The following is a 23,850-nucleotide window of genomic DNA, read 5'->3' as shown; positions in this document are numbered from 1 at the left end:
TACTATTTTTGAATCATCTTATTATAGAAAAAGAATTTGTGTGGCTGGTGCACAATATTAAAAATGCATGAATGTAACAACTATAAAGTTAAATAACAAATGAAATAATTCATTTGAAGGGAAATACAATCTTCTCTTCAACGAATTAAAGAATTATGAAAACTATTTCATAAATCAGCATAGGATTATCTCACAAAATGCCAGTATGCTAAGGTAAAGTAGTTCAAAAGATGACATCTCTAAGACAATATGCTAAGCAAAAAGTACACCATAACTTCCCATCTTCTTGGAAAGAATTTTGTTACAAATATCACGTGGGGCTCTTCACTAGCAACCAATGGACATTCACAAAGTTTGGCCACCTCTCATTGGTGGCTGATCTGTCGGCCTAGATTAATCCCTACATAATACTCCCACCAGTGTTATAATTAAACTCATGCCCAAAGTAACTTTTATAGTAGCCCCAATCTTCAGATGGTGATGATGTCGAACACATCCTTTGCTTCAGCCTTATAGAAGAAAGGGAGGCAGGACGCTCGGCTCAAGCTTGCAGGATCTTGGTGGGGTTTGACAGCAGGCAGCAGCAGAACAGGAGGCTCTGAAGTGGGGCTCTCAAGGGGCCCAAGCGCGTGAGCCTCTCCAGGGCCAGGCTCCAAGTTTTCTTCAAGACACACGCCTTCCAACTCTTGCTGGTCCTTCCTGACTTCCATCTTCAGGGGCCCTGCGAGGTGTGAGGGGGCCTGGGCAGCAGGGGCCTGGGTGGCTGCCAGCATCACGTCCTGGCACTCTGTGCCCTCCCCTGCAAGGCACAGCAGCAGCTCCTGCAGCTCCTTCCTCTTCCTCCTCTTCTCCTGGGACAGTTGGCTGACACACTCGTCCTTCTCCTGACACAGCTTCTCCAGGACGTCCATCTGCTCTTTGTAGGAAACGATGGTCTCTTCCAGGGCGCTCACGTGCTGTGCCAGCTGGCTGCAGCGGTGCTGGAGGTCATCCACTGCACTCTGGCCATCCACCTGGGCGGCCAGGTCTTCGTGGAAGCAGATCTTCAGCTTCTTGGGCGCCTGCGCTTCCTGCTTCCTCTTCCCAAACAGGCCATGTATCCAGCGCTTGGCGAAGGGGGCCTGGCCCTCCAGCTTTCTCTGCCACTGGGCTGCCAGCTGACTCAGGCATCCGCAGCGGGCCTGCTGCTCCTGCAGCTGCCGGCTGAGCCTCGCCTTCTTGCACTCCGCAATGGACAGTGCTTCCTCGTAAAAATCACACATGCTTTGGGGGTTGTCCACATCCTCCGGGACAGACCCTTCAGAGGCAGTTGCCTCCTCATCCTTCTCTTCTGTGCCCAGGCCTCCTCCTTCCCTGGGAAAAGCCAGGGAGCTCAGCTGGGCCCGCAGCTGCGCATTCTCATGTCTGGTGGCTTCCAGGCACTGCAGAGTGCCCTGGAACTTCTCCCTCTCCATCTGGGCCAGCAACTTGCGCTGCACCTGCTCCTGCTGCAGCCGCTTCAGCAGGTGGGTCTGCCTCAGCAGGTGCTGCTGCAGGGCCTCCTTCTCTGAGCTCAGCTGCTGGCTGCAGGACACGGGCTCTTCACTCGTGGCTCTGAGTTCCTGCAGCTGCGCCACGTACTGGTCGTGCAGCTCCTGCAGATGCTCAGTGGCTTGACTCTTGAACTCAGTCGTCTTTTTGCCCTCTAAGTTCTCCAGCTCGGCCAGCTTCTCCTGCAGGGTTGTCTTCTCCTGCTGCTCTGAGAGGAGCTGGCTGGCCAGCTCCTCCTTCTCAGCGCTCAGCCTCTGCAAGGCATCCTGCAGCTGGCCCAGCTGCTCCTTGAGCTGTCGGTTGAGCACCAGGGTGCATCTCATGGTCTCATGCTCCTTTTCCATCGTCTCCAGGATCTTGCGCCGGTCCTCGGCGTTCTGATCCCACTCCTCTGCCCTCTTCTGCAGGATCCACAGCCGCTGCTGCTGCTCCAGCAGCTGGAGACCGAGGCTCTGGTTCTCCTCCACCTGCATGTGAAGCTGCTCCTGCACGTTCTTGAGCTCCTGCTGCCACTGCAGGGCCTGGGCCTGCAGCTGCTGCTCAGCCTCACATGGGCCTGCGGGGGGCTGCGGGGGCTGCAGCTCTGACAGCTGCTTTCTCAGCTCCACCAGCCTGCTCTCCAGCTCTCCAACCTGCCCCAGCCCCTGCTCCTTCTCTTCTCTCAGCTGGCTCACCTGCTCTGCCAGCTGCTGGACCTTCTCCTGCCCTGTGCACCTCTCCACCCTCAGGTCCTCGGCAAAGCTGTCTCTCTCCAACTGCAATGCTCTCACCACCTCTCTCATGTGGTTGACCTGACTTTCCAACCCTGCCCGCTCCTCTAGTGCCTGCTGGCCCTCCTGCATTTGGATCTTCATGGCGGCCTTCTGGGTCAGGAGCTCTTCCAGCCTCTCCTGTAGCTCTGTGTTCTCATCCTCCAGGTCTTCACAGCATCTGGCCTTTGCCTGGAGCTGCAGCTTCACACGGTTCAGGGCCTTCAGCAGCTCTATGTTGTTCTGCTCGGCCTCTGTCTGCTTGGTGGAGTCTGCAGACGAGGTCATCTCTAGCTCTGCCACGCGCTGCTCTGCAGCCTGCAGGCGGCGGGTGAGACTCTCCTGCTCTAGTGCTCTTTCACTGGCCACCTGCTGCATGTGGGCCAGGGCAGACTGCAAATCCCACTTCTCTGAACTCAGCACCTGTATGCACAGCTTGTGCTGCTCCAGCTCTACTCTCAGCGCTTCCTGCACACAGGCCATCTTCTGGTTCTCCTCCCTCTGTTGGTCCTGCAGGTCTTCCTTCTCGTGCTTCATTTGTTGGATGTCACTGCGCAGCTGCTGGATTTGTGTTCTGCTGGAGTCCAGGGCGAGCACCAGATGCTGGCAGCGCCTTTCTAGGTCCTCAATATTACTGGAACCTGTGACCCCCTTGCCCGTGGCAGCTGTGACAGTGCCCATTGGAGGGGGAGGCTCAGGGTGTGCGTGGTCTTGGGCCACCCCCTTGAGAACAGGACAGTCCCCAGCGGTGTTGGTCTTGGGGTTACCTCCCTCTCTAGTGTTCTTCTTGTTCTTGGATGCTGCAGGTCTATCAGGATGATTTCTCTGCTGGTATTCCTGCAGTATTTTCCTTCCTGCAGCTACCTTTTTTCTTCTTGTCTGCTCAGACATCCCAGCACTGGGATGGCGAAGGTGGGGGGGCCACATTCCCAGGCTCTAAACTCCACTCACCTCTCACAATCAACAATAACTCTGTCTACCTCCAACTCTGTCTCCAACGTCACCTCGATTCGCTCTCTCACCACTCACCACCTCTACCTCCCTCGACCGCTCTAGTGGTGTGAGCCCATAGAGGGATACCAGGGGTAATAGGCAGCATAGAATGGTGGGCGGGGCCTCAATGCTTGTATCCCATTGGTCAGAGATAAATGGGGGGTGTGGCAGACTCTTGTGACTCAGGCAGAATAGGTGGGGTCACCTGAGAGCTGCACTGGCAACCCCTCCCCCATGGGGCTCTAGCCACTTTGGCTGGGGACCTGCTCTCCTTGGACAGGTGCACGGGTTTACAAGTCAGCCTCCCTGGCCTCACTCACACAACTGGGGTCACTTGGAGAACTTATGTGGGTTTTGCCAGGCTCCTGGCCTTGACATTCCTGCGTTGCACATTACCATTAACAGTCAACTCCGATGCCAGGGATTTGGAAATAGATGAGCAAGCTGCAAGGCACGGTGTACTTCCCAGTGCCTTTTGCTCCTCCGCAGCCCTGTTTCCATTCCTTCAAAGTTTAGAAATCCCTCCAGTGGACCCCATTCTTTCTTCCAGCTTGTCCCATTTCCACAATCTGTTTCATAAATGTTTTTCCAAGGACTCTTCTCCTGGCCGACTGTCTACCTTCTGACAGCATAATCCAGTCCTGGTCCTCTGCTTTCCAGCTGCTGCTGTTCCTCCTCTCCCCTGCTGCCCTGTCTACTCAGAGGCAAGATGGATCCAACCAGCCTTTCTCCTGAGGTTCTTCTCCAGACTGAGGCAGAACTGACCTGAAACTGTCAAGGCTTTCTGATACCCAGTGAGGATGGTAGTGTTCTTTTTTCCCACCCAATCCCAGCCATCTCAGCTCTCTTAAATATTTTTCCCAGAAGACCTCACCACATTTGCAATGTTTAATAGCATCATATGGCTGTCCCTTGCCTGCTATATTTTCAAGGCTAGATATTCCATTAGATTACCTTAATTCTAATGTAAAAAGGAAGTAGCAGAAGTGGCTGATACTAAGGTGCATATTTCTTTTTCTTTTTTATTGTGATTAATAGAAGGGTTACATTATATTCACCAGATAGAAGGTGCATAACTTCACAAACATTAATACATTGATACCCTTTCTTATGACATGGTCCCCTTTGCCTCCCACCCTCCCTGCACTTATCTTGATTTCCTTCTTCCCTATCCCATTTCAAATAACCAATTAAGCCCATATAAAATATTTCAGATAACAATGTGAACTATTGTAACAGTATGAGATAACCAAGGGATGGCAAAAGAGATGAGAGATAATATAGTATATTAAGAACAACAGTCATTCATTATATGTGTTTTGTTTCCTTATCCTGGTGTTCCTTCCATTTGGTGTCATACTATTTGGCCTAATGTCTCTGTAAATCTCTGCTAGGAGAGTGCAAGATTTCTACTGATTTTGACAAATGAGGGAGATTATTGGGCCTACGTTCCTTTGAGTCTGGCTTACTTCTCTTAACATGATTTTTTCCTTAGTCTTTCCATTTCCTTACAAATGGGGTGATGTCATTCTTTCTGAGAGCAGCATAGAATTCCATTGTGTGCAAATACCACATCTTGTTGGTCCACTCATCAATTGAGGGACATCTGGGTTGGTTCCATATCTTTGGTATGGTAAATAGTGCTACAATGAACATTGTTTTGCTGGTGGATTTAGTATGCTCTTGTTTCTGGACTATTGTGTAAATGCCAAGTAGTGGAATTGCTGGGTCATAGGGGAGGAACTGCCATACTGCTTTCCACAGTGGTTGAATGAGTTTGCACTCCCACCAATAGTGTAGTAGTGATCCCTCCTGGCCACATCCCGTCCAGCATCTGCTGTTATTAGTTTACTTAATCCTGGCCATTCTAACTGGAGTGAGGTGGAATCTTAGAGTTGTTTTGATTTTCATTTCTTTTATGACCAGAGATGTTGAACATTTCTTCATGTGTCTATAGGCCATTTTTATTTCTTCTTCAGAAAAGACTGTGTTTAATATTTTTTAATGGGATGGTTGTTACTTTGGAGATTAGTTTTGGAGTAATTCAATTTTTTGAGCTGTTGATATATTTTAGATATGAGGCCTTTGTCCTTTGTATGGTTAGTGAAGTGCACTGGTGCTCTGTGCATCAGGGCTGGGTCTGTGTCCTGCTCCCTCCTTTAGCTCTCTCCTAGGTTCCTTGTCTCCCTTTACTTAAGTCTCTATTTCCATAAAAACTTTTTGGCCTACCCACAACCTATGCACTCATCCATTGAACCCTTATCATTCTGGGCTATGTGTTTAAAGAAGACCTGAGTGATGGTGTTGAGCAGGTCTTTCCACCCAGAGCCAGCAGCTGGTTGCCCATCCTCAGCCACTGTTTCCATAGGGTCCCACACCTCATGACAGCACAATCTGGTCTCAGTGTGTCAGCAGTCCCAAGTGGGCTGCTCAGGGACCTCTCCCCAACAGGAACTTACCAGATGCTGACATTCCTACTATCTCCCTGAGTTCACCAGTCGGGAAATTTAAATCACTCTAAGCTCTGTGTTGTTCTAGATGGACTTGGAGGGCTTTCTGGTAAAAAGCATTACAGATATGGCACTTTAGTGCCTGGAACACTGTTGATCATTGCGGTCATAATTCCACCTCAATCTGTTTACTTCTGATGTTTTATTCTGCCTGCTCCTCAGTTTCTCACTTCCTCCTTACCTAATCTCCTGGAGGATTCTCCCTCCTCTGGCCTCCCCTGACCTCCCAAGCACAGAGGTGCCCTCCTCCTTTCTTGTCCATCTTGTGTATGGAGGGCTCTCATGAGTTTCTATTGGTGCCCCTCGTTGCCCATCCCACTTCGCCCCTTGACAAACACAGGTGCCTTCAGAAAAAGAAAATTGTACACATAATGAAATTACTCCGTTTTTTCCTGAAATATTCTAATATGGCATAAGATTCTCCCAAGATCTTCTATTGGAACAAGCCATATATGTATTCTCACAACTGCAGAGCACCCACAAATTTACCCACAGTTTCAAGTTCCTCCCAAATGTCAACCATCTTACTATTTGCTTTTAGTTGATAGTGTTTTCTTTTCTTAACATTACTGTGTCACTTTGAATCACTTTCCCATTCAGGGCTGAATCCCAAGGTAATGGATACAGTGAAACACTATGCAATCCACCAAATTTTGTTTGTATTTGCGACCATCTATAAGGGGTTACCAGGATGCTGTTGTCATCTGTGTTTTGTGGCATACGGAATTGGTTTTTAGATAAATTGCTATAAGGAACAGGAGGAGATGCTAAGGTACAGAGAGGGAGGATGGCATTGCTTTCATTCTAGATCCAGCTAATTGTGTCCATCCAGTTGTCCAGCCGTGACTTCTGGGTGAAGGGATTGCCAAGGGGTCACCCTTTGGAGGGAACATTGCCCTCTCATCATTTTCAATATTCTTCTATCCTTACCAAATGTACCACTGAATGGATTCATCTGGGTACCTAATATCTGTCTTAGAGTTCCATTTGTATTTGACACTTCGACCTAGGGTCACCTTCATCTGCCTTATGACAAGAAGTGATGCAGACATCACAGACACATGCCCACGGTAGTAGTTCTTGCTGTGCCGGTTCTGCCACTTGAATAGGAGACTGGGCCTTGAATCTTTATGCTCAAGCCTGTGAATCCAACACATTGGCCATGAACCAAATTTCCTACTTCTTGCTGATTAATTGAAGATGAGACTCTCATAGGCTTTCCTGCCTAGGTTGACTTTGAAACATGTTCTTCAGAGGTCAGCTTCCTGAGCAGTTAGGATTGTGTGAGCCATTGGCATCTGGCAAAGGACAATGTGTGTGATTCCTGTGGCATGTCCTGTCTCAGGACATGGATGTGAGTAGCTTCTCTATCTCCTTTTTGTCACAACATGTACGAACGAAATTTATTCTCTGTCAAGACAGAATGCGCAGGGACCTCATCTCTACATGAGGGCAGTAAAATGGCTGACAGCAGCTGTCAAGGTTCACAGCCTACGATGGACACAGGGAACTACTATTCAGTGGAAGACAGCCTCCCCCTCACAAGCAGACCCTAAGTGGAATCACTGCAACGTGGATTGACTGGGGGACTAAAGCCAACAAGCACTAACACTAGTAGTGTAGAACACATTTGAGATGATTGGCTGTGCCAGGTGTGAAGCCAGTAAGTATGTCCTCAATACCAGGACATTTGCTGGACAGAGGACAGTGGGAAGGTATGTGGAGGGGAATGGGTCTAGTTTTCCTCCTGACCTGCAGGAGGTCCGAGGGAGCAGCCAGTGGACATGTGCAGGGGTCAGGTGTGAGGCTCAGGCTCTGGGGGGCGGGGTGTGATGACATCACCTAAAGAGATGACATGACAGAGGGCTAGGCAACAATGGGGGCACTGCTTAGCAGCTCATACATTGCGCTGCAGCTGAGCCAGCTCATTTGTGTGGAAACTTTGAAGACAGCAGGATGTTTTCCTGCTGCTGTCCTCTATTCCACAGAAAGAATCAAAATGGAGAGTTTGATCTCATTCGCAGACAATGGCTCATCCCTTGGCCTGGTTGCCTGCGCAGAAACCCACGCTACATCCCACAGGTGAATGGAGGAAGCATGGGCCAGGAACGGGGGGAGTCATCACATCTAGTACTATGTGGCATAGGTGTCTGCATTCTGGGTGGGATGTGGGTACATGAGTGTGTGTGAGGGAGGGAAGGAAGTGGAGCCCCAAGCTGTTGGATGGCCAGGAGCCTTTTCCCATTGCTGCTTCTTCTTCACCCCAGTATGGGGATATTTTAGCTCCAAGCCTTGCTGATCCCTGCAAGGCAGGATACCTGCGGGGAGGCAAAGTAAAGCAGCTGGTAGAGCACCTGGTACCTGCCCTGCTCTTCGGAGATGCCTCCTTCGTCCCAGTCTTCCTGGGAACCTACCGCACCTTCACTACCACACAGTACATACTGACCCTGCTGTTCAACAGGTAAGCAGCTCCTGGGAACCTAGGCTAGACCGAATGGCTAGGCTCTGGCCCAAGTTGGTGCCCCAACATGAATCTGCTTGAAGCCTGGGAAGTAGCATGCTAGGGACAACACCCACACTGCCTGAGGCTGGAGCAGAGGCCTGAGCTGTGAAAATGCCTGTCCTGGCCCATGCCTCCAACAGCTGGGTGGGCAGAATTGTGGGTGGTGCGTGGAGAAGCTCCCCTCTCCTCAACACCCCCTGCTCTCCATGGTGCCCTCACTGAGACCTTAAGCAAAGCCTTTTCCAAATTCTAAAGGTGAGTGACCTTCTCTCTGGGGTCCTGAACTAACTGAACCTCACTAGGAAGCACTAGAGGGACACAGAGAACCCATGCCCACTCAGATATGTAGGAGGCAGGTAGAGGCCTCTTCACCTTATGTCGGGAGGTATGTCAGGCTCCACTCAGTGTAAAGAATGGGGTGATTCTTGTCATCCCAAGCTCCATCCTGTGCTCAGAAGCTACCAAGAACTGCACACGTCACACTCAGGGACAGTGCAGGTGACTTCCTCATGTTATTCCCTAGGTACAGCTCATTCCAACAACTTGAGGGGGAGAAGGCAGGAGCAAAAGGACAACTACAGCAGTGAGTGTGTTGGGGAAGAGGAGGGAATCTGTTTTCAGAGCGGGGCATTAGGGAGCTGCTTTGCGGGAGGCCTGGGAAAAGTGAAATGGTACCCACCTGGCTTGAGAGTTCTGAAGGAGAGCTTGAGACCTGCCAGGAGACTGTGTCCACATGGGGAGCTGGGGTGAGTTCCTCTATTCCTGAGGAGGGTGAGAGAAGCTCTGGGACCATGCCAGCCCAGTCACCTTTGCCTACCCTGGGAAAATCAGGACTAGGGAGACTAGGACGGCCACACCTCCCCATCATGGACATTCAGTGGGTTTCCTGAATGGGTACATTACTTCTTGCACATTGACAACCCTTCTCATGTTTGTCCCGTTTCTCACCACACACCCCTCCCAAATATACAAATAAATGTATATATAAAATACCAGGTAACAAAGCCAGATACAGTAACTACATGAGATTAACCAGAAGGGGAAAAAAGAAAAAAGAAATAACTGTACATTAAGAACCACAATCACCCTATTCTTATCTGCCTCATTTAAGTAACCTATCAGCAGCTCATTCCAATTGTTTTCACCTCAACAGCAAGTGTTTTCAAGAACTATTTCTTCTCTTATTTGGCAATCAGTTTTCCTCTTTTGTGACTTAATCTACTATTTGCAACATTCATTAAAGATGCCTTTTTTCCCTACTTGCCCAGATCGGGCATTCTTTGAAGTGAAGTTTACTTCTTTATCAAATTTGCACTGCATCTAAAACTTTCAGAATGAACAGTATTTCCTTAGATGGTTTTCACTTCCCTAGTGGCAAGGTGGTTCCTACTGTGTCACTTTCTCTGACAAGACCAGGGAGGAACGGCCTTGTGACCATGCACCTTTAGGATTGTGTTTCAGATTAGACTCTCCATTAATAATAGCTCTCGCAACTTTAAGCATCATTTCTGAGAGAGTGATTTATTATATTTCTTAAAAAAGATGCTGTTCTAGAAAGTGAATTGATATTTTCTCATAATTGTCCACTGTGACCTTCCTTTTCCAACAAAGTTCTTCATCTGCTCATTGCCATTTCTATATCCATACCTTATTTTCCTAAATCTAGTCTCTTGTCTAAGTGAGCTTATCACTTCTTCTCCCCTGTAAGTGATCCCATGACATTCCTATTGTATCAGAACACATTAAATTGAACCTCATTATGGAATCCAATTCTGTGGCATACTCTAATGAACCTATTCAAAGAACTTGATGATAAAAAATTGGTCAATTTACAAAGTGACTTTTGGCCTATAAGGAAAAAGGGGGACCAGGAGTTTGACCTAGTGGTAGAGTGCTTGCCTAGCATGCACAAAGACCCAGGTTTGATTCCTTGTTGCCACATACATGGGAAAATCCAGAAGTGGTGCTGTGGCTCAAATAGTAGAGCTCTAGCCTTGACAAAGCCCAATGACAGCGCTCAGCCCCTGAGCTCAAGTCCCAGTACGGGCAAAAAAAAAAAAATGAAGTATGCCATTGTAATTGTTCCTTGGATCCACCTTTAAATTTACCTTTGTTAGCTATCATTTTTATTGATTATGAAACATGGCAGCCAATATGTTACAAAGAAAATTTGTCAAATAAATTTTTAGAATTAAATTGGACTTCTTACCTAGAACTTGTGCCTTTACTGGACTTCGTGTTGTTAGATCTGCAGCCTCAGAGGATTGAGCAGCACCCTTCTTTAAAAGAACAAGGCAAGGAGTCTGCAGAATAATGGGATGAACAATAAGCTGTGGGAAGATGTGGGAATCACATTCTGACGAGATGCTTGAACTTCCTCTTTTAGAAGGAGTGGAACAGGAAAATGTGAGAAGTATATATGTGAAACAAAAGCACATGAATACAGGGGCTCATATATGCCCTCTATATCCAGAATATCTTTTTAGGATGTGGAGGGCACTGACCAGTAATCCAAACATGTCCAGACATATTTTCCTGTGTACAGAATCATACTTAGGATGCTTATTTCATTGATAAAAAAGTGAGTCATTGAGGAAAAAAAGCAAAGAAAGAGTCCAGATAATAGATAGATGATAGATAGATAGATAGATAGATAGATAGATAGATAGATAGATAGATAGATAATGAGTATAAATCATATGTATTTATATATAGGAAGGAATCAGCTGAACATATTAAAATTCAAAGGCATCAGGAAACCATATGGTTAAAGAAGGATATGAGTTAGTGCCTAATTGTTTGGATGGTGACAATTTGTATGACTTTAGATTTTTTCCTTTATATTCATTTCTATTAATCTCTTCTAAGATTTTAATAAAATGCTTGTGTAATAATTAAAAGGAAAAATAAGTACTTGGCATTTCTAACCCAGAGTCTACAACACTAGCCTTAGGTGTCTTTGGCTAATCTCAGTCTTTTAACTTAAGACATTCCAATGACTATAGGTAAAGAATGAAAGTATCTAATTCATAATAAATAAACATATATTTTCTCATGATTTTTCCTTTGGATGCAATTAGTATTATTGCCGAGAATTAGTTTCTTCACTAATAGAACTTTTCTAGATGTTTAAATCAGCTTAGTTAACTAAAGTCCAAAAAGCAGATAACTTGAAATACAAGATTGTCTTTTTTTTTCACAGTACTGGGGCTTGAATGTAGAGTCTAAATGTTATGCATTCCCTTTTTCCAGTCTAGGCTAACATCCTACTACTTGACTATTAGCTCCACTTCTGACCCTTTGTTGCCACTACTGGCTTCAAACTGTGATCCTCAGATCTCAGCCTCTGGAGTAGCTAGGATCACAGGCATGAGTTTCTGGTGCCTGGCTCAAAATCTTTATGTTGCTGGGTACTAGCTGAGAGCTAGGATTGTGGTTCAAAGCCAGCCCAGCAAAAAAGTCCATGAGATTCTTATCTCCAATTAACTACCAGAAAACTAGGAGTGGTTCTGTGGCTCAAAGTGACAGAGCTGAAAAGCTGAGGATCCCATGACCCACAAAAAAGGAATATATGTATATGCATATGCCTTGCCACTGAGTAAAAGATCAATATTAAAAAAAATAAAACTGGACTTGCTGGGCACAGAGGCTCACACCTATAATCCTAGCTAATTACGATGTAACCCTTCTATTAATTGTAATAAAAATATAAAAAAAAGAAAGAAAAAGACAACAATCATTCATTATATGGCTTTTGTTTCAATATCCTGGAGGTCCTTTCAATTAGCTTCACATTATATGGCCTTATGTATGAAGATTTTGCTCTATTGCTAGTAGAGCCCAAGGTTTCTACTGATTATGACGAATAAGGGAAACCATTGAGCCTAAGTTCCTTTGAGTCTAGCTTACTTCACTTAATATGATTTTTTCTAAGTCTTTCCATCTGCATTTCTGAAACTCTAACACCATACAGTCATTTGCTTTCTTCTGAAACATATCCCTTGAAGGAAGATGTATATCTTCCTTGCGCTGATATACACTTTCATAAAATTTAAGTAATGACAACTTATTTTTCACAGAATTTCCTAACAATCTATGTCAAATGTCAAATGTAAGGCTGGATTTATTGGTCTAAAAGCATTCTGCTCTAGAAAACTAAAAATGGACAAAAGTAAAAAAAAATTACTCCCGTGATGCCAAAATGCCGTGTTGATATATTGACCAGTTTTCTGAAAAACAGGGTATTTGACAACACAACAGTATTTATTTTATTTTTCACTTACATTTAAAGTAAGTAAACCTAGTGTCTACTCTCAAAATAGTCAAAGAATTATCATCCTAAAAGAACCCAGAACATTATTGCAAATATCTTGTCTGAAATTCTCTAATTATTATACATTTGGAAGTGAGTACATAGCATTTTCAAGGCAATTATACACACTAAATGGTATATAAAAATTAAGATTAAATAAACCTAACCCTACCTGTTGTTACTGTATGCATTTATTTGAAATAGGGAAGAAAGGGGGAAAAACAAGATGACTTGGAGGGGGTTGGGGAGCAAAAGAGGGAGAAAAGCATGAGAAGAGGTATCAAAATTCAAAAAGTAATATACCCACTACCTGCCGGGCGTAACTGTAACCCCTCAATACATTACCCCACCCCAACCATTTTTTTTAAGTCTACCCCTAAGGCAAAGTAAAGCCCCACCAAAGTTCTAAATCCAATCACCAAACACTTAGTTCTTAATCCAAGTATCTTATATACATTACACACATTCTTTAAAGAAAACTTCCACCTAAAATAAAGCCCAGATACACAAAAGCACACATAAGAGGTATTCGGCTTAATGCATTACACAAAGGCCAACTCCACTGCACCACAACTAGGTTAAAAAACAAACGGTGGAAAAACAAAAACACCCTGCCACTTCAGAAACAAGATAGCAATCACAGCCTTCTCCTTCCTAACCTATCTTTTAATGAAATAAGTTTCCTGCAGATATTTTTTCTTAATGTAGTCTTGCCACCCAAGTTTGCATTCCAAGACAGCAAATATTTAACTTATAAAGGCATAATTTCATTGAAATTGTATCTCTTAACAGACAGATGTATATTCCTAGACAGCAAATCTTAACAATGCTTTTCAAAATGTTTTACTAGGCTTCTTTTTTTTGCCAGTCCTGGGCTTGAGCTCAAAGCCTGAGCACTGTCCTTGGACTTCCTCAAGGCTAGAGCTCTACCCCTTGAGCCTCAGCACCACTTCCGGCTTTTTTCTATGTATGTGGTACCAAGGAATTGAACCTGGGTCTTCATGCGTGCTAGGTAAGCACTTTAACCACTAGGCCAAACTCCCGGCCCCGGCTTCTTTCTTAACTGGACTAATAAGGGATGACCACGGAACTGATTGACTACATTAAGACCTAAATATATTTGTGTGGGTTTTTTTTTTTTTGCTAGGGCTTGAATTCAGGGCAAGGTCTCACTTGGCTTTTTCACTCAAGACTAGTGTTCTACCTTTTGAACCATGCCTCCACTTCTTGCTTTTACTGGTTAACTGGAGTTAAGAGTCTGCTCAGAATTTCCTGCCTTGGCTGGCTTTGAACTCTGATCCTCAGGTCTCATCCTTCTGACTAGCTAGGACCAAAGGCTTACACCACCAGTGCCCAACATAAGAGCTAATTATATTTTTAAGGAAAAAAATTACTCATATAAAAAGTATGTATAACTTAAGATCCACGAAAATGAACCATGAATAAACAAGTTGGATTGGTAATAAGTTTCTTATTCAGTCACTGCTTGTCTTTTAGTATATTTATTCTTTTACTACTACATATAATAAGATACAAATTCATTTATATAAACACTGATTTTTTTTCAGTTTCAGGATTCCTGAACTAGACATTTTCCCCCAACAATGTATTAATATTATATATACTCTATCCATAAGACAAATTCCACCTATCCCAGGAAGACAGATAAAAGCTGTAATTTCACTTTCGGGCAAACAGAAAGGAGTCCATTTTGTGGTTTATGAAGGCAGCAAAACTAACTGGAAAATTAAAGCTATTACGGTAGTTATAACTAAGTACATATTTTAGGAGCCCTTTCATCTTTTATCCTTGAAACATGTATATGAACAGTCCTGTGTTTAAGATTGCGACCAAAACCAATTGGTTGGGGTTTTATTTTTTTTCTAAATTTAGGACCCTCTGTGTCCTCAACAAGCATATCAATTGTTCACTGAGGTTCAGCTAGTGTCTAAAAATTCTGATAAAACTAAATGTTGATATGGCAGGGTTCGCACATAATTTTTTTTAAAAAACTTGGCCTTGGTGAAATGTAACTTTGTCTCAAAGTATAATGTACGAATGTATGTGAAGAACAGAGGAACCCTGGCTTCTAGTTCAAGACATTCCTTTATTATCTATTCCAATCAAAATGGTTCCTGTCTGCTGTGTGCCAAGGCACTGTGTTGGTGGGTATCCTAGATTTAATACGTATTTTCTCGCAAATGCAATCACATGCCCACATTGAACAGTATTTTCCTAAGTGTGTAATTTAACTCTTAGGAAGTGAATGGTATAAACACTTGGAGCACCACCATGCACATCTATAGGACCACGGCATACGTTCTTGAAATTACCTATGACAACCTCCCCATCGGCAGACGAACTAAACGGCATGCATGTGCTAGCTTCAGTGCTACCAGAAGACTTTTCACTGAGCCACTTACAAGGTGACCAGCCTGCACGTCATTCCATGACTGGTTCCATGGATTTTCAGACAATAACCCAGGCTGAACTGCCGCGTCCACTCCACTCACAACACACACACTAAAGCAATCCCTCCACACCAGACACGATTTTCCAGGAGCTCCTTACAACACCTCTGCCCAATAAAGCAAAAGCTGGAAGCGATTACCAAGAAGAAAACACACGCACACACACTTTTAACACAAAATTTCCTGGAGCCCATGTGGACCGACACCGAATGCAAGGGGAGGCGGCAGAGCAGCCCGGTGCCGCTCGAGTGGCCGCGGAAGGGTGGATCTCCCCACCCCCAGGCAAAACAAAGGAACACTTGACACAGGTGGCGGTTTTCTATCCAACCCGGGCTGCCCGGAGCTCCCCCCACCCCCGCTCGTCCCCAAGCCCAGGTCCTCCCAGCCCGGCTCCGCGGCCCCCTGAGCCCGGCGGCCCACGGACCTCCGTCCACTCTCCAGGGCAGAAAGGAGCCGCTCCCCGCGACCCCTGATCGGGCTCGGGGATCCGAATGAAGGCTCAACGCCCCCCACTCACACCACACATTGCCCACCCAACCTCCCTCCCCCACCAACACGCACACCTCGTCGGGGGCGGGGTGGGCACACGATGCCCCGGAGGACGCAGGCAGGGACCGGGAAGCCCGGGGTGGGGCGGGACCGCGGCCGCGGCGAGCTGGGAGCGCAGGCAGAAGACACGCGCCCGCCGGGCCGGGGAGGGGAGAAGTCTCTCCCCAACTTCCGGACTCCGGGCCGGTGGAGAGCGGCGATCGCAGAGTCGCCTTCCCGGAGCAGGGCGCCCGGGCCCAGCGCCGCCGGGAGCGGGGTCGGCCGTCCCCGCCCGCGGGGCCGCGCCGGGGTCCTTACCTGCCCTCTGGCCGCGCTCGCAGGGGTCGCTGTGGCCGCGGCTCCGGCCCGGATGGAGAGGGGGCAGCGGGCGGAGCAGACGCCCGCCGAGGCCCTCCCGCTCTCCCTCCTCCACCCGGACCGCCTCCTAGGCGTGGGGGCGCGAGGCGTGGGGCGCGGGGCGGCAGACTGCAGCGAGGACTGCGGAGCCGGCCCAGGACGCCTGACTTCAGGAGGAGGGAATTTCCGGGCTCCCCCACCCCGGACTCCCAAACCACGCCCCTTCCCGGGCCACGCCCCTTGCGTCCTCCGCGGGGACGGGGCGGGGTCTGCGGCTACCTGCACAGGGAGCCGGCTCTTCGGGACTCCTGCGGTGCCGCAAGCCTCCAGCGCCTTCCGGCCTTGGCCCCCTGGGCTTCCAGCTCTTCCTTGGGCCTCCCCCTCCGCTGAGCGCGGGGCGTGGACTGCGAGGCGGTGTCACTGAGGGGGCGTGGGAGTGGGTGTGGTGGGGGAGGCGCCTCTCGGCCCGCGGAGCCCGGGCGCGCCCGCGAAGGCCCCGCCGGCCCGGCCTCCATGGCGATGGAGCGGGCCGCGGGGACTCCGCCGCCCCCCCACAATCGAGGGCTCGTGTGTGGAGCACAGGGGCTCTCGGGCCGCGCCGGGGTCCTTACCTGCCCTCTGGCCGCGCTCGCACGGGTCGCTGTGGCCGCGGCTCAGGTCCGGACGGAGAGGGGGCAGCGGGCGGAGCAGACGCCCGCCGAAGCCCTCCCGCTCTCCCTCCTCCACCCGGACCACCTCCTAGGCGTGGGGCCCTAGGCGTGGGGCGCGGGGCGGCAGGCTGCAGCGACGACTGCGGAGCCGGCCCGGGACGCCTGACTTCAGGAGGAGGGAATTCCCGGGCTCCCCCACCCCGCGACTCCCAGACCACGCCCCTTCCCGGGCCACGCCCCTTTCGTCCTCCACGGGGACGGGGCGGGGTCTGCGGCTACCTGCGCCAGACGTCTGCTCACCAGGACTCCTGCGGTGCCGCCCGCCTCCAGCACCTTCAGGCCTCGGCCCCCTCGCGCTTCCAGCTCTTCCTTCTGCCTCCTGCTCCACTGAGCGCGGGCGTCGACTGCGAGGCGGTGTCACTCGCCGACCCAACATGGCGGCAGGGTCCGGGGCGGACTCCCGAGGCGGTGTCACTGAGGGGGCATGGGAGCGGGTGTGGTGGGGGAGGCGCCTCTCGGCCCACGGAGCCCGGGCGCGCCCGCGAGGGCCCTGCCAGCCGGGCTGCCGTGGCGATGGAGCGGGCCGCGCGGACTCCGCCGCCCCTCCGCAATCGAGGGCTCCTGTGAAGCACAGGGGCTCTCGGGGCGCCCGGCTCCCGCGCCCCTTGGCCGCGGGGTGAATGTGAGCTCCAGGCCCCCGCGGGTGCCCGGGGAGGCGGTGCCCACGCCCTCCTCATGCCCTGGTCTCCGTCCAGAAGCGCTGGAGTCGGGCCTCCTTCTGAGGCCGGGATCCTGTCCCTGCTCTGGAGCTTCCCATGGACTGTGGGTCGCACCAGCCTCGCCGGGAGGGGAGCTGACGTGCAGTTCTGTGCGCAGCCCTCCCTGAACGGAGTCAGCTGTCTGTTACAAAATAGTTGAGACAATCCACTGAAAAGAAGAAAAGGTTTACATTGCCTCATCCAAACATGTCTCTTGGCTATATTGTTTTGAGCAATGTATATCAACTGGAACATGTGATAGAAGAGGAGGCCTGTGTAACTCAGTGGCTGGGGGGTGGGGAGAGAGACAGAGAGAGACAGAGAGAGAGGGGGGGGAGAGGGAGAGAGGGCACACAGAGACTATCATCCCCACTATGCCATTTAAGGGCATGCTCACAGTGACCTAATTTCCTCCCTTTCTCCTAAAATACCCCAGTACTGAGGATTGGTAGAGGAACATGCCCAAGGTCCTGAGTTCAGTACCTGGAAGGTGAAGAAAGCAAAGGAAAAACTTAGTTGCAAGTGTGATTGTACAGGTCTGTTATACCAGCACTTGGGAGGCAGAGCATACAAGATCTAGGACCTAGCTACATGTTTAGAATGTTTGATTTCATCTCATCTCTCAGATCATCTCTATAATGTATGAGATATGATTAGCTTCGTTTTATAGAGGAAACTTGAGGTTCGCAAATAATTAAATGTCTTCTCTGAGTCCCAGGGGAAGGATCATGGATCTGGCCTTTCAGGAAAATCAAACCTATGCTGTGAGCTCCAGGAGTTGTGGTCAGAGACAGATGAGCAGTGTACTTGGAGATCACATGGTGCTTTCTGAGAGGGCTAAGCAGGTGATCCCAGCATGGAGAAGGCAAGATGGCATCATGGGATACCAGTAATCTCCAGTGCTTCATCCCCAGAGAAAGCTGACCAGAATGTCTACAGGCCTCTCACAGAGGAGTCCACCACACCAGACCTTTCCTTCTTCCCTCTTTTGTTTGCGTGAGTGAGTGAGTGAGTGAGTGTGTGTGTGTGTGTGTGTGTGTGTGTGTGTGTGAGAGAGAGAGAGAGAGAGAGAGAGAGAGAGAGAGAGAGAGAGAGAGAGAGAGAGAGAGAGTTCTGTGCTCACAGCAGGTACTCTCCCACTTAAGTTATGACTCCAGTCCAGAATTTTGCTGATGAATTGGAGATGGACCCTCAAACTTTCCTGTCTAAATTGACATTCAGGTTCCGTTCACACCATCATCAGTGGCTAGGGTTATGAATGATTCCTTTTAATAGGAGAGCAATATCATACCTCGGTGGGATTGGGGTTTGGGAAACTACAGAAATTAATGCTCAAGCAGATGACCCGACAACCATCATCTGTTATTATTCGTTTTCCTGATCCTTGCCATTCTAACTGGAGTGAGGTGGATGCACATGCTTTTTCACACATGAAAATACACAGTGTATCCCACTGTCATTTTTTTGCCAGTCCTGGGGCTTGAAATCAAAGCCTAGGCATTTCAGGTTAGGCACACTCTTCCACCAGGCCACATTTGCAGCCTGTTCTATTGTTATTTGAACTGTTTTTTTTTAAACCTTGTAATATAATCAAGATACTTCCCATGTCAGTATATATAGATTTATAGTCTTTCTTAAAGCTGAATAGAGATTCCTCTGCCTGGATTTATTATATTACTTTAGCTACTTCGTAATTCAATACTGAGGTGGTATAGCATACTGTACATTAACAGAAACAAAATTACTGTTTCTGAAGGTATGCATATTTGAAGTTTAGACCCACTAATGATGTATTAATTTGCCCTCCCACAAATGGGAAATGTCCTATTCCTTTACATAATTTTCAAAATTCCCATTGAGGCAGAGTATCTTTCAAATGTGTCTTCCTTGGCCTGTTTTCCAGATGTATGACTGGGAGTGGTGTTTTTAGATGTGAACTTGAAAGAGCTCTTCCTGTCCTGCTGGTTGCTTCCCTGTTTTGATGTTGTTCTGTTGCCAAAGAATCCAGAATGGTGTCTCTAAGAAGTGCCCTTGACTACTGAGTGAGGAAGAGACTGATGGTACCATCCACGTTTCTCAAGACTGAGAAACAACACTGGAAACTTCACTTGAACCACTCATCCACAAAACTCAACAGACTAAATAACAGAACATGGATCAAGCCTGTTGGCTGTTTGGCAGGCAATGTGTGATCAACAATGTCTATTCTTTCGGCTGGATTTTGCTGGATTTATCGGTTACACCTTAACTTACAATGCCATCAGGGACTGAGACTTGATTCCCCAGTACTCAGAACACACAGAGCAAAATTACTTAACACCTTGGCCTGAAGTAACAATATCTACTTCACCGAGGTCGACCAGACATCCAATTCTGTGGGAAGGTACTGCTGTCCATCACAACTATCCTATATGCTATTTTATTATTTTTTCCTGCAGCTTTCCTTGGTGTGGGGTAGTAAAAAGCTTACAGAGAAAGATGAACCCGAGTGGTACTTTGTAGAGGCATGTAAAAGAACAATGCCAATTGTTATGCATATGGATTATTAGATGTACAACACTCAGTAAGCTTTATGCATGTTGTGTTACCTAGAAAGAACATATGTGTTATTAATATGATTTTAAAACAGTACCTTTTCCCATGAAGCTCTGATGCTCTGAGTAGTTTATATTCTCTAAGCATCTTTCCTTTTCCTCTTTCATCAGATTGCACTCTTAAAATTCACTGCATGGTCTCTGTAGGTAAGAGGAAAAGACTTAGCACTGCTATGGCCTTTCTGTTAAGCTCAGACAGTGCACATTTTCTCTGATTCTGGGATACTATTATGTTTTGCAGCCTCCTACATATTTTTCTTCTTTCATAGACAATTTCAAGTTTAATATTATATGTTTAAAAAGTGAGATAATTTTAAGGTCATAAAAATTTTGGAATCCTGCAGGCTTTAAAATACATGAAAAATGATTTAAAAAACCCTCACAGAGCCATTATTTCCATCTTTTCTAAAACTCACATACTAGTTAGCTGCATTGTTGTGGAATTACTGTAAGTTGTGCTTTAAAGGGATTAAGATTAACTTGATTAGAAGAAATGCTAGTTACTAAAAAATTAAGGCAGGAAAAAGGCCTGTATGTTTGTATGTTAGTAGGAAATTAATGAAATCCATTTGGTAGAAAACAAGCCATTTTAAATATTAATTTTAATATGAACTATTCTCTGGGCAAATGTTTCATAACTCCATACTATATTAATATTAGAATTTTCCTGATGATTTGTGGCATTGAGAATAATAGGGGTTGTCAAAATGTACTGAAGGTGTCTCAGAAATTTTTCTTGAGGATTCACTGAAATTAAAACAAATTACATGCCTCAGGATAATCTTTGCTGTACCTCTAGTCTGGTCCTGAAATGACTGATTTGCAGTTCTGAAAGAAAGCTCAGAAAGAATCAACTAGATAGAACTGTGATAAGGAGAAGCTTTACTGATCAATTAGAGAATAACCTCAGGCACAATCGTTCCCCAAGCTAATGCACTGAAAAGCAGGCTACTAGTATTGTTTTGTGTAAGGTGTGTGTGCATTCATTTTGGAGGTGTTGAATTCACCTCTGGGCCACATGATTGGTGGCTGGTGCTTTACCACTGAGATATTATTCCAAGCCCTTTCAATGTTGGTTATTTTTGAGGCTGGGACTAGCCTGGGGTGGATAGGTTTGGGCTACATTCCTGCTAGCTGTGATCCCATGTGTCACTGAGGATGAAGGCAAAAGCCATGTGCGCCCAGCCAGAGATGACGGGTGCTTGCCATCAGGGCCCCTGGCTGATATGGAGTTGGGAGTACTTCTGACTGGAATGGCCTTGAATTGCTCAATCCCCTGATCTCCACTTTCCAAGAAGCTAAAATTATAAAGATGAGCTCTCAAACCTGGCTCAAAAATGAATATTTTTTTCATATATTTTTATTGTAATTAATAGAAGGGTTACATGATATTTGCCAGATAGATGGTGCATTAATTCCCATTCATTAATACCCTTTCACATGTCTTGGTGCCCATTTCCCTCCCCCCCACCCCCACCCCTCTAAAAGCAAATATTTTTAATACTGACATTTCATGTTTTTAAAAACATGAGCAACAAGCAGTTGTTATAATCTTGCTTTCATGTTTCAAGAAATTTCTGTTATATATATATGTATTCTTTATTCATGCATTCTTTTAACAATCATTAATTATCTACTTTGTACTTGGTTTTGTATGGAGAGCTGTGGGAAATGCAAAATATATGATATAATCATTGCCTTCTGAGAGTTTCTTTGGAATATTATAATAAAATATGAGAAGAAAATGAAAAAGGTCCAAACGTAGAAATCTCATTCTGAGCACCAAAATGAGCCGAATCGGTTTTGTTCTTTTCTGTTCTGGTTTTTGACTTTTTTTTTCCTTTTTCCTTTTTGAGACAGGATCTGGCTATGTAGCTTAGGCTGGCTTGGAAATAACTACATATGTAGTTCAGGCTTGCCTCAAACTTAAGATCTTTCAGTTTCCATTTCCTAAGGATGGGATTATAGGCAAGTGCTACCATGCCCAACTTGAGTTTAGTCTTTAATTACTGTGCAGACACACAGTAATTGAAGAACCTCCTTAGGAAGAGCCAAGATTTCAACAGATTAAGGCAGGAAAACAGGCTAGAGAGGGGACTAGTGGGAGTAACAGGGGCTGTGATCAGCTGAGTAGTTTATCTGGAGGGGAAGCCTCTACTCTGCTACAGCTTATCATCATGAGGCAAGACTGTAAGCCTAGAATGGTCAGTTGTTTCACTGTTTTAAGGAAATTTAAATTTTAAACTTAAGTCTCCTGACACAAACACACACACATGTGCATGTATACAGCATACATAATAGATGTATATATATACAATAATATATATGTGTGCACATATACACAGACCCACATGTATGTCAATTAATTTAAGGGTTGGTGTTAAGGTTGGTGCTGTACCACTCAAGCCATACCCGTACTTCCGAATTCCTATTGGTTAATTAGGTTTAAGAATCTTACAGACTTTCCTGCTCAAGTTGACCTCAAACCGTGATCCTCAGATCTCAGCTTCCTGAGTAGCTAGGATTGTAAGTGTGAGATACTGGTGCCTGATATAGGTCTTCTGTTTTGTTAAATGATGGCTCAAATGTGTAGAAATACTATGCTGCTTAAACAAACATGGAATGGGACTAATTTGATCTATTGGGCCATTAATTCTCAACTTCTGGCCTGTAAGTTGGAGTCTATAAAAATCTGGTAGTGGAGGCACAGCCAACTTTAGGATTCGTCCTTGTATTCTTTTTGCCTCTAGGCCTGTGTGGGCGGGGTGGAGGGGTCTGATTTAAGTTCTATTGCTTGGCACTGCTCTGATTTCCCGTTGTGTTTGGGGACGCGCTGTATTACTCACGCCTCTGTGTCCCTCTGTGGTTGCTCCATGGTGGTGGGGAGTCTCTCCCCTTGGGTCTCCGCCTGTGTTCCCAGTCTGGGTTCCGCTGCTTGCTGTTCTGGTTCCGCGTCTGGGTTCCGCTGCTTCCGTTTGCTGGCCTGGTTGTATGTTGGTTTCTGCAGCAATCGGGCTCCCAGGCTGGCCCCCTCCTCCCGCAGCCGCTTGGAACTGGCAGAGAGAGGTGGGGGAGGGGTCCTCACGATCCGAATTCTTTGAGAAAGTTGGATGTGAGCTTTATCTGGATTTCTTTTCCGGTTTGAGTCCTTCTCTGTTGCTTTTTGAGTTTGTTGTCGTGGATTTCTTAAGATAATTGGCTCGTGGGACTCCCTGGTTCTCTCTATTTGTGAGAGAGAGCTCGGCGCCATCTTCCTTCCCCCTCCGCATGCGTGCTCTTCACTGGGCCTCGGCCCTGGTGCTCACCGAGCATGCGTGCTCTTTGCTGGGCCACAGCCCTCAGTGCTCAGTGAGCATGCGTGTTTGCCAAGGCCACGCCCCCAGCTCATGGCCCACGATGGCAGCCGCAAGCGGGTGGCCCTGATGCCGTTCTCCCCACAAACACGCGAAGCTCAACACCCGCCATTGCCTCAAACGTGTCTCCCAGAGCTGAGGAGTCCGGTAAGTGACCAGAAGCCGCTTTTAGCCTCTCAAAGTAGAAAGAATCCCAGGAAGGACGACGGCGTCATCTTCCCCACCCCTAACACTCCCGACCCTGAGGAAGAAAGAGACCGAGTCTTTCAGGTATCTGTGCCGGGGCTTGCAGGTGAATGAACCAGGGAGTAGAGACCCCAGTTGGGGCGACATGGGGGCTGCACGGGGCCTGCATGGGGCCGGGGCGTCATGGTCTGAGAGGAACTAGGGGCCTTGACTGGGCTGATAGGTTTTGGTAGGATCTGCGCATGCATGAAGTTGTGCCTTGTGCGGCTCAGGCTGGAGGATCTGTGCATGCGAAAAGTTGCGCCTTGCGCCTCTCAGGCGGGAGGATCTGCGCATGCGAGAAGTTGTCCCTGTGT

At 47.2% G+C, this 23,850-nt stretch overlaps 1 protein-coding gene, 1 long non-coding RNA gene and 1 pseudogene across 2 annotated transcripts; 1 reads left to right on the top strand and 2 right to left on the bottom strand.

Moving 5' to 3' along the window:
* Window positions 1-470: 470 nt before the first annotated feature.
* On the bottom strand, window positions 471-3,206 carry LOC150039660 (golgin subfamily A member 2 pseudogene; annotated as a pseudogene).
* A 4,496-nt stretch (window positions 3,207-7,702) lies between these two features.
* LOC150039659 (ral guanine nucleotide dissociation stimulator-like) lies at window positions 7,703-8,971 on the top strand. The gene is made up of 3 exons (XM_090327649.1): window positions 7,703-7,864; window positions 8,050-8,243; window positions 8,809-8,971. Exons 1-3 carry the CDS (start codon window positions 7,739-7,741, stop codon window positions 8,870-8,872), a joined length of 384 nt encoding a protein of 127 aa, XP_090183775.1. The 5' UTR covers window positions 7,703-7,738; the 3' UTR covers window positions 8,873-8,971.
* On the bottom strand, window positions 7,931-15,942 carry LOC150039658 (uncharacterized). The gene is made up of 4 exons (XR_016534273.1): window positions 15,915-15,942; window positions 10,495-10,588; window positions 8,965-9,047; window positions 7,931-8,100 (listed from the first exon to the last, which is right to left on the bottom strand). It is a non-coding gene; the product is annotated as an uncharacterized LOC150039658 (long non-coding RNA).
* Between the last annotated feature and the right edge of the window lie 7,908 nt (window positions 15,943-23,850).

This window comes from Megascapheus bottae, unplaced genomic scaffold, assembly GCF_031878675.1.
Source record: "Megascapheus bottae isolate mThoBot1 unplaced genomic scaffold, mThoBot2.hap1 HAP1_SCAFFOLD_53, whole genome shotgun sequence".
In the NCBI taxonomy this organism is placed as follows: Eukaryota; Metazoa; Chordata; class Mammalia; order Rodentia; family Geomyidae; genus Megascapheus; species Megascapheus bottae.
This window is presented reverse-complemented; position numbering and strand designations above follow the sequence as displayed.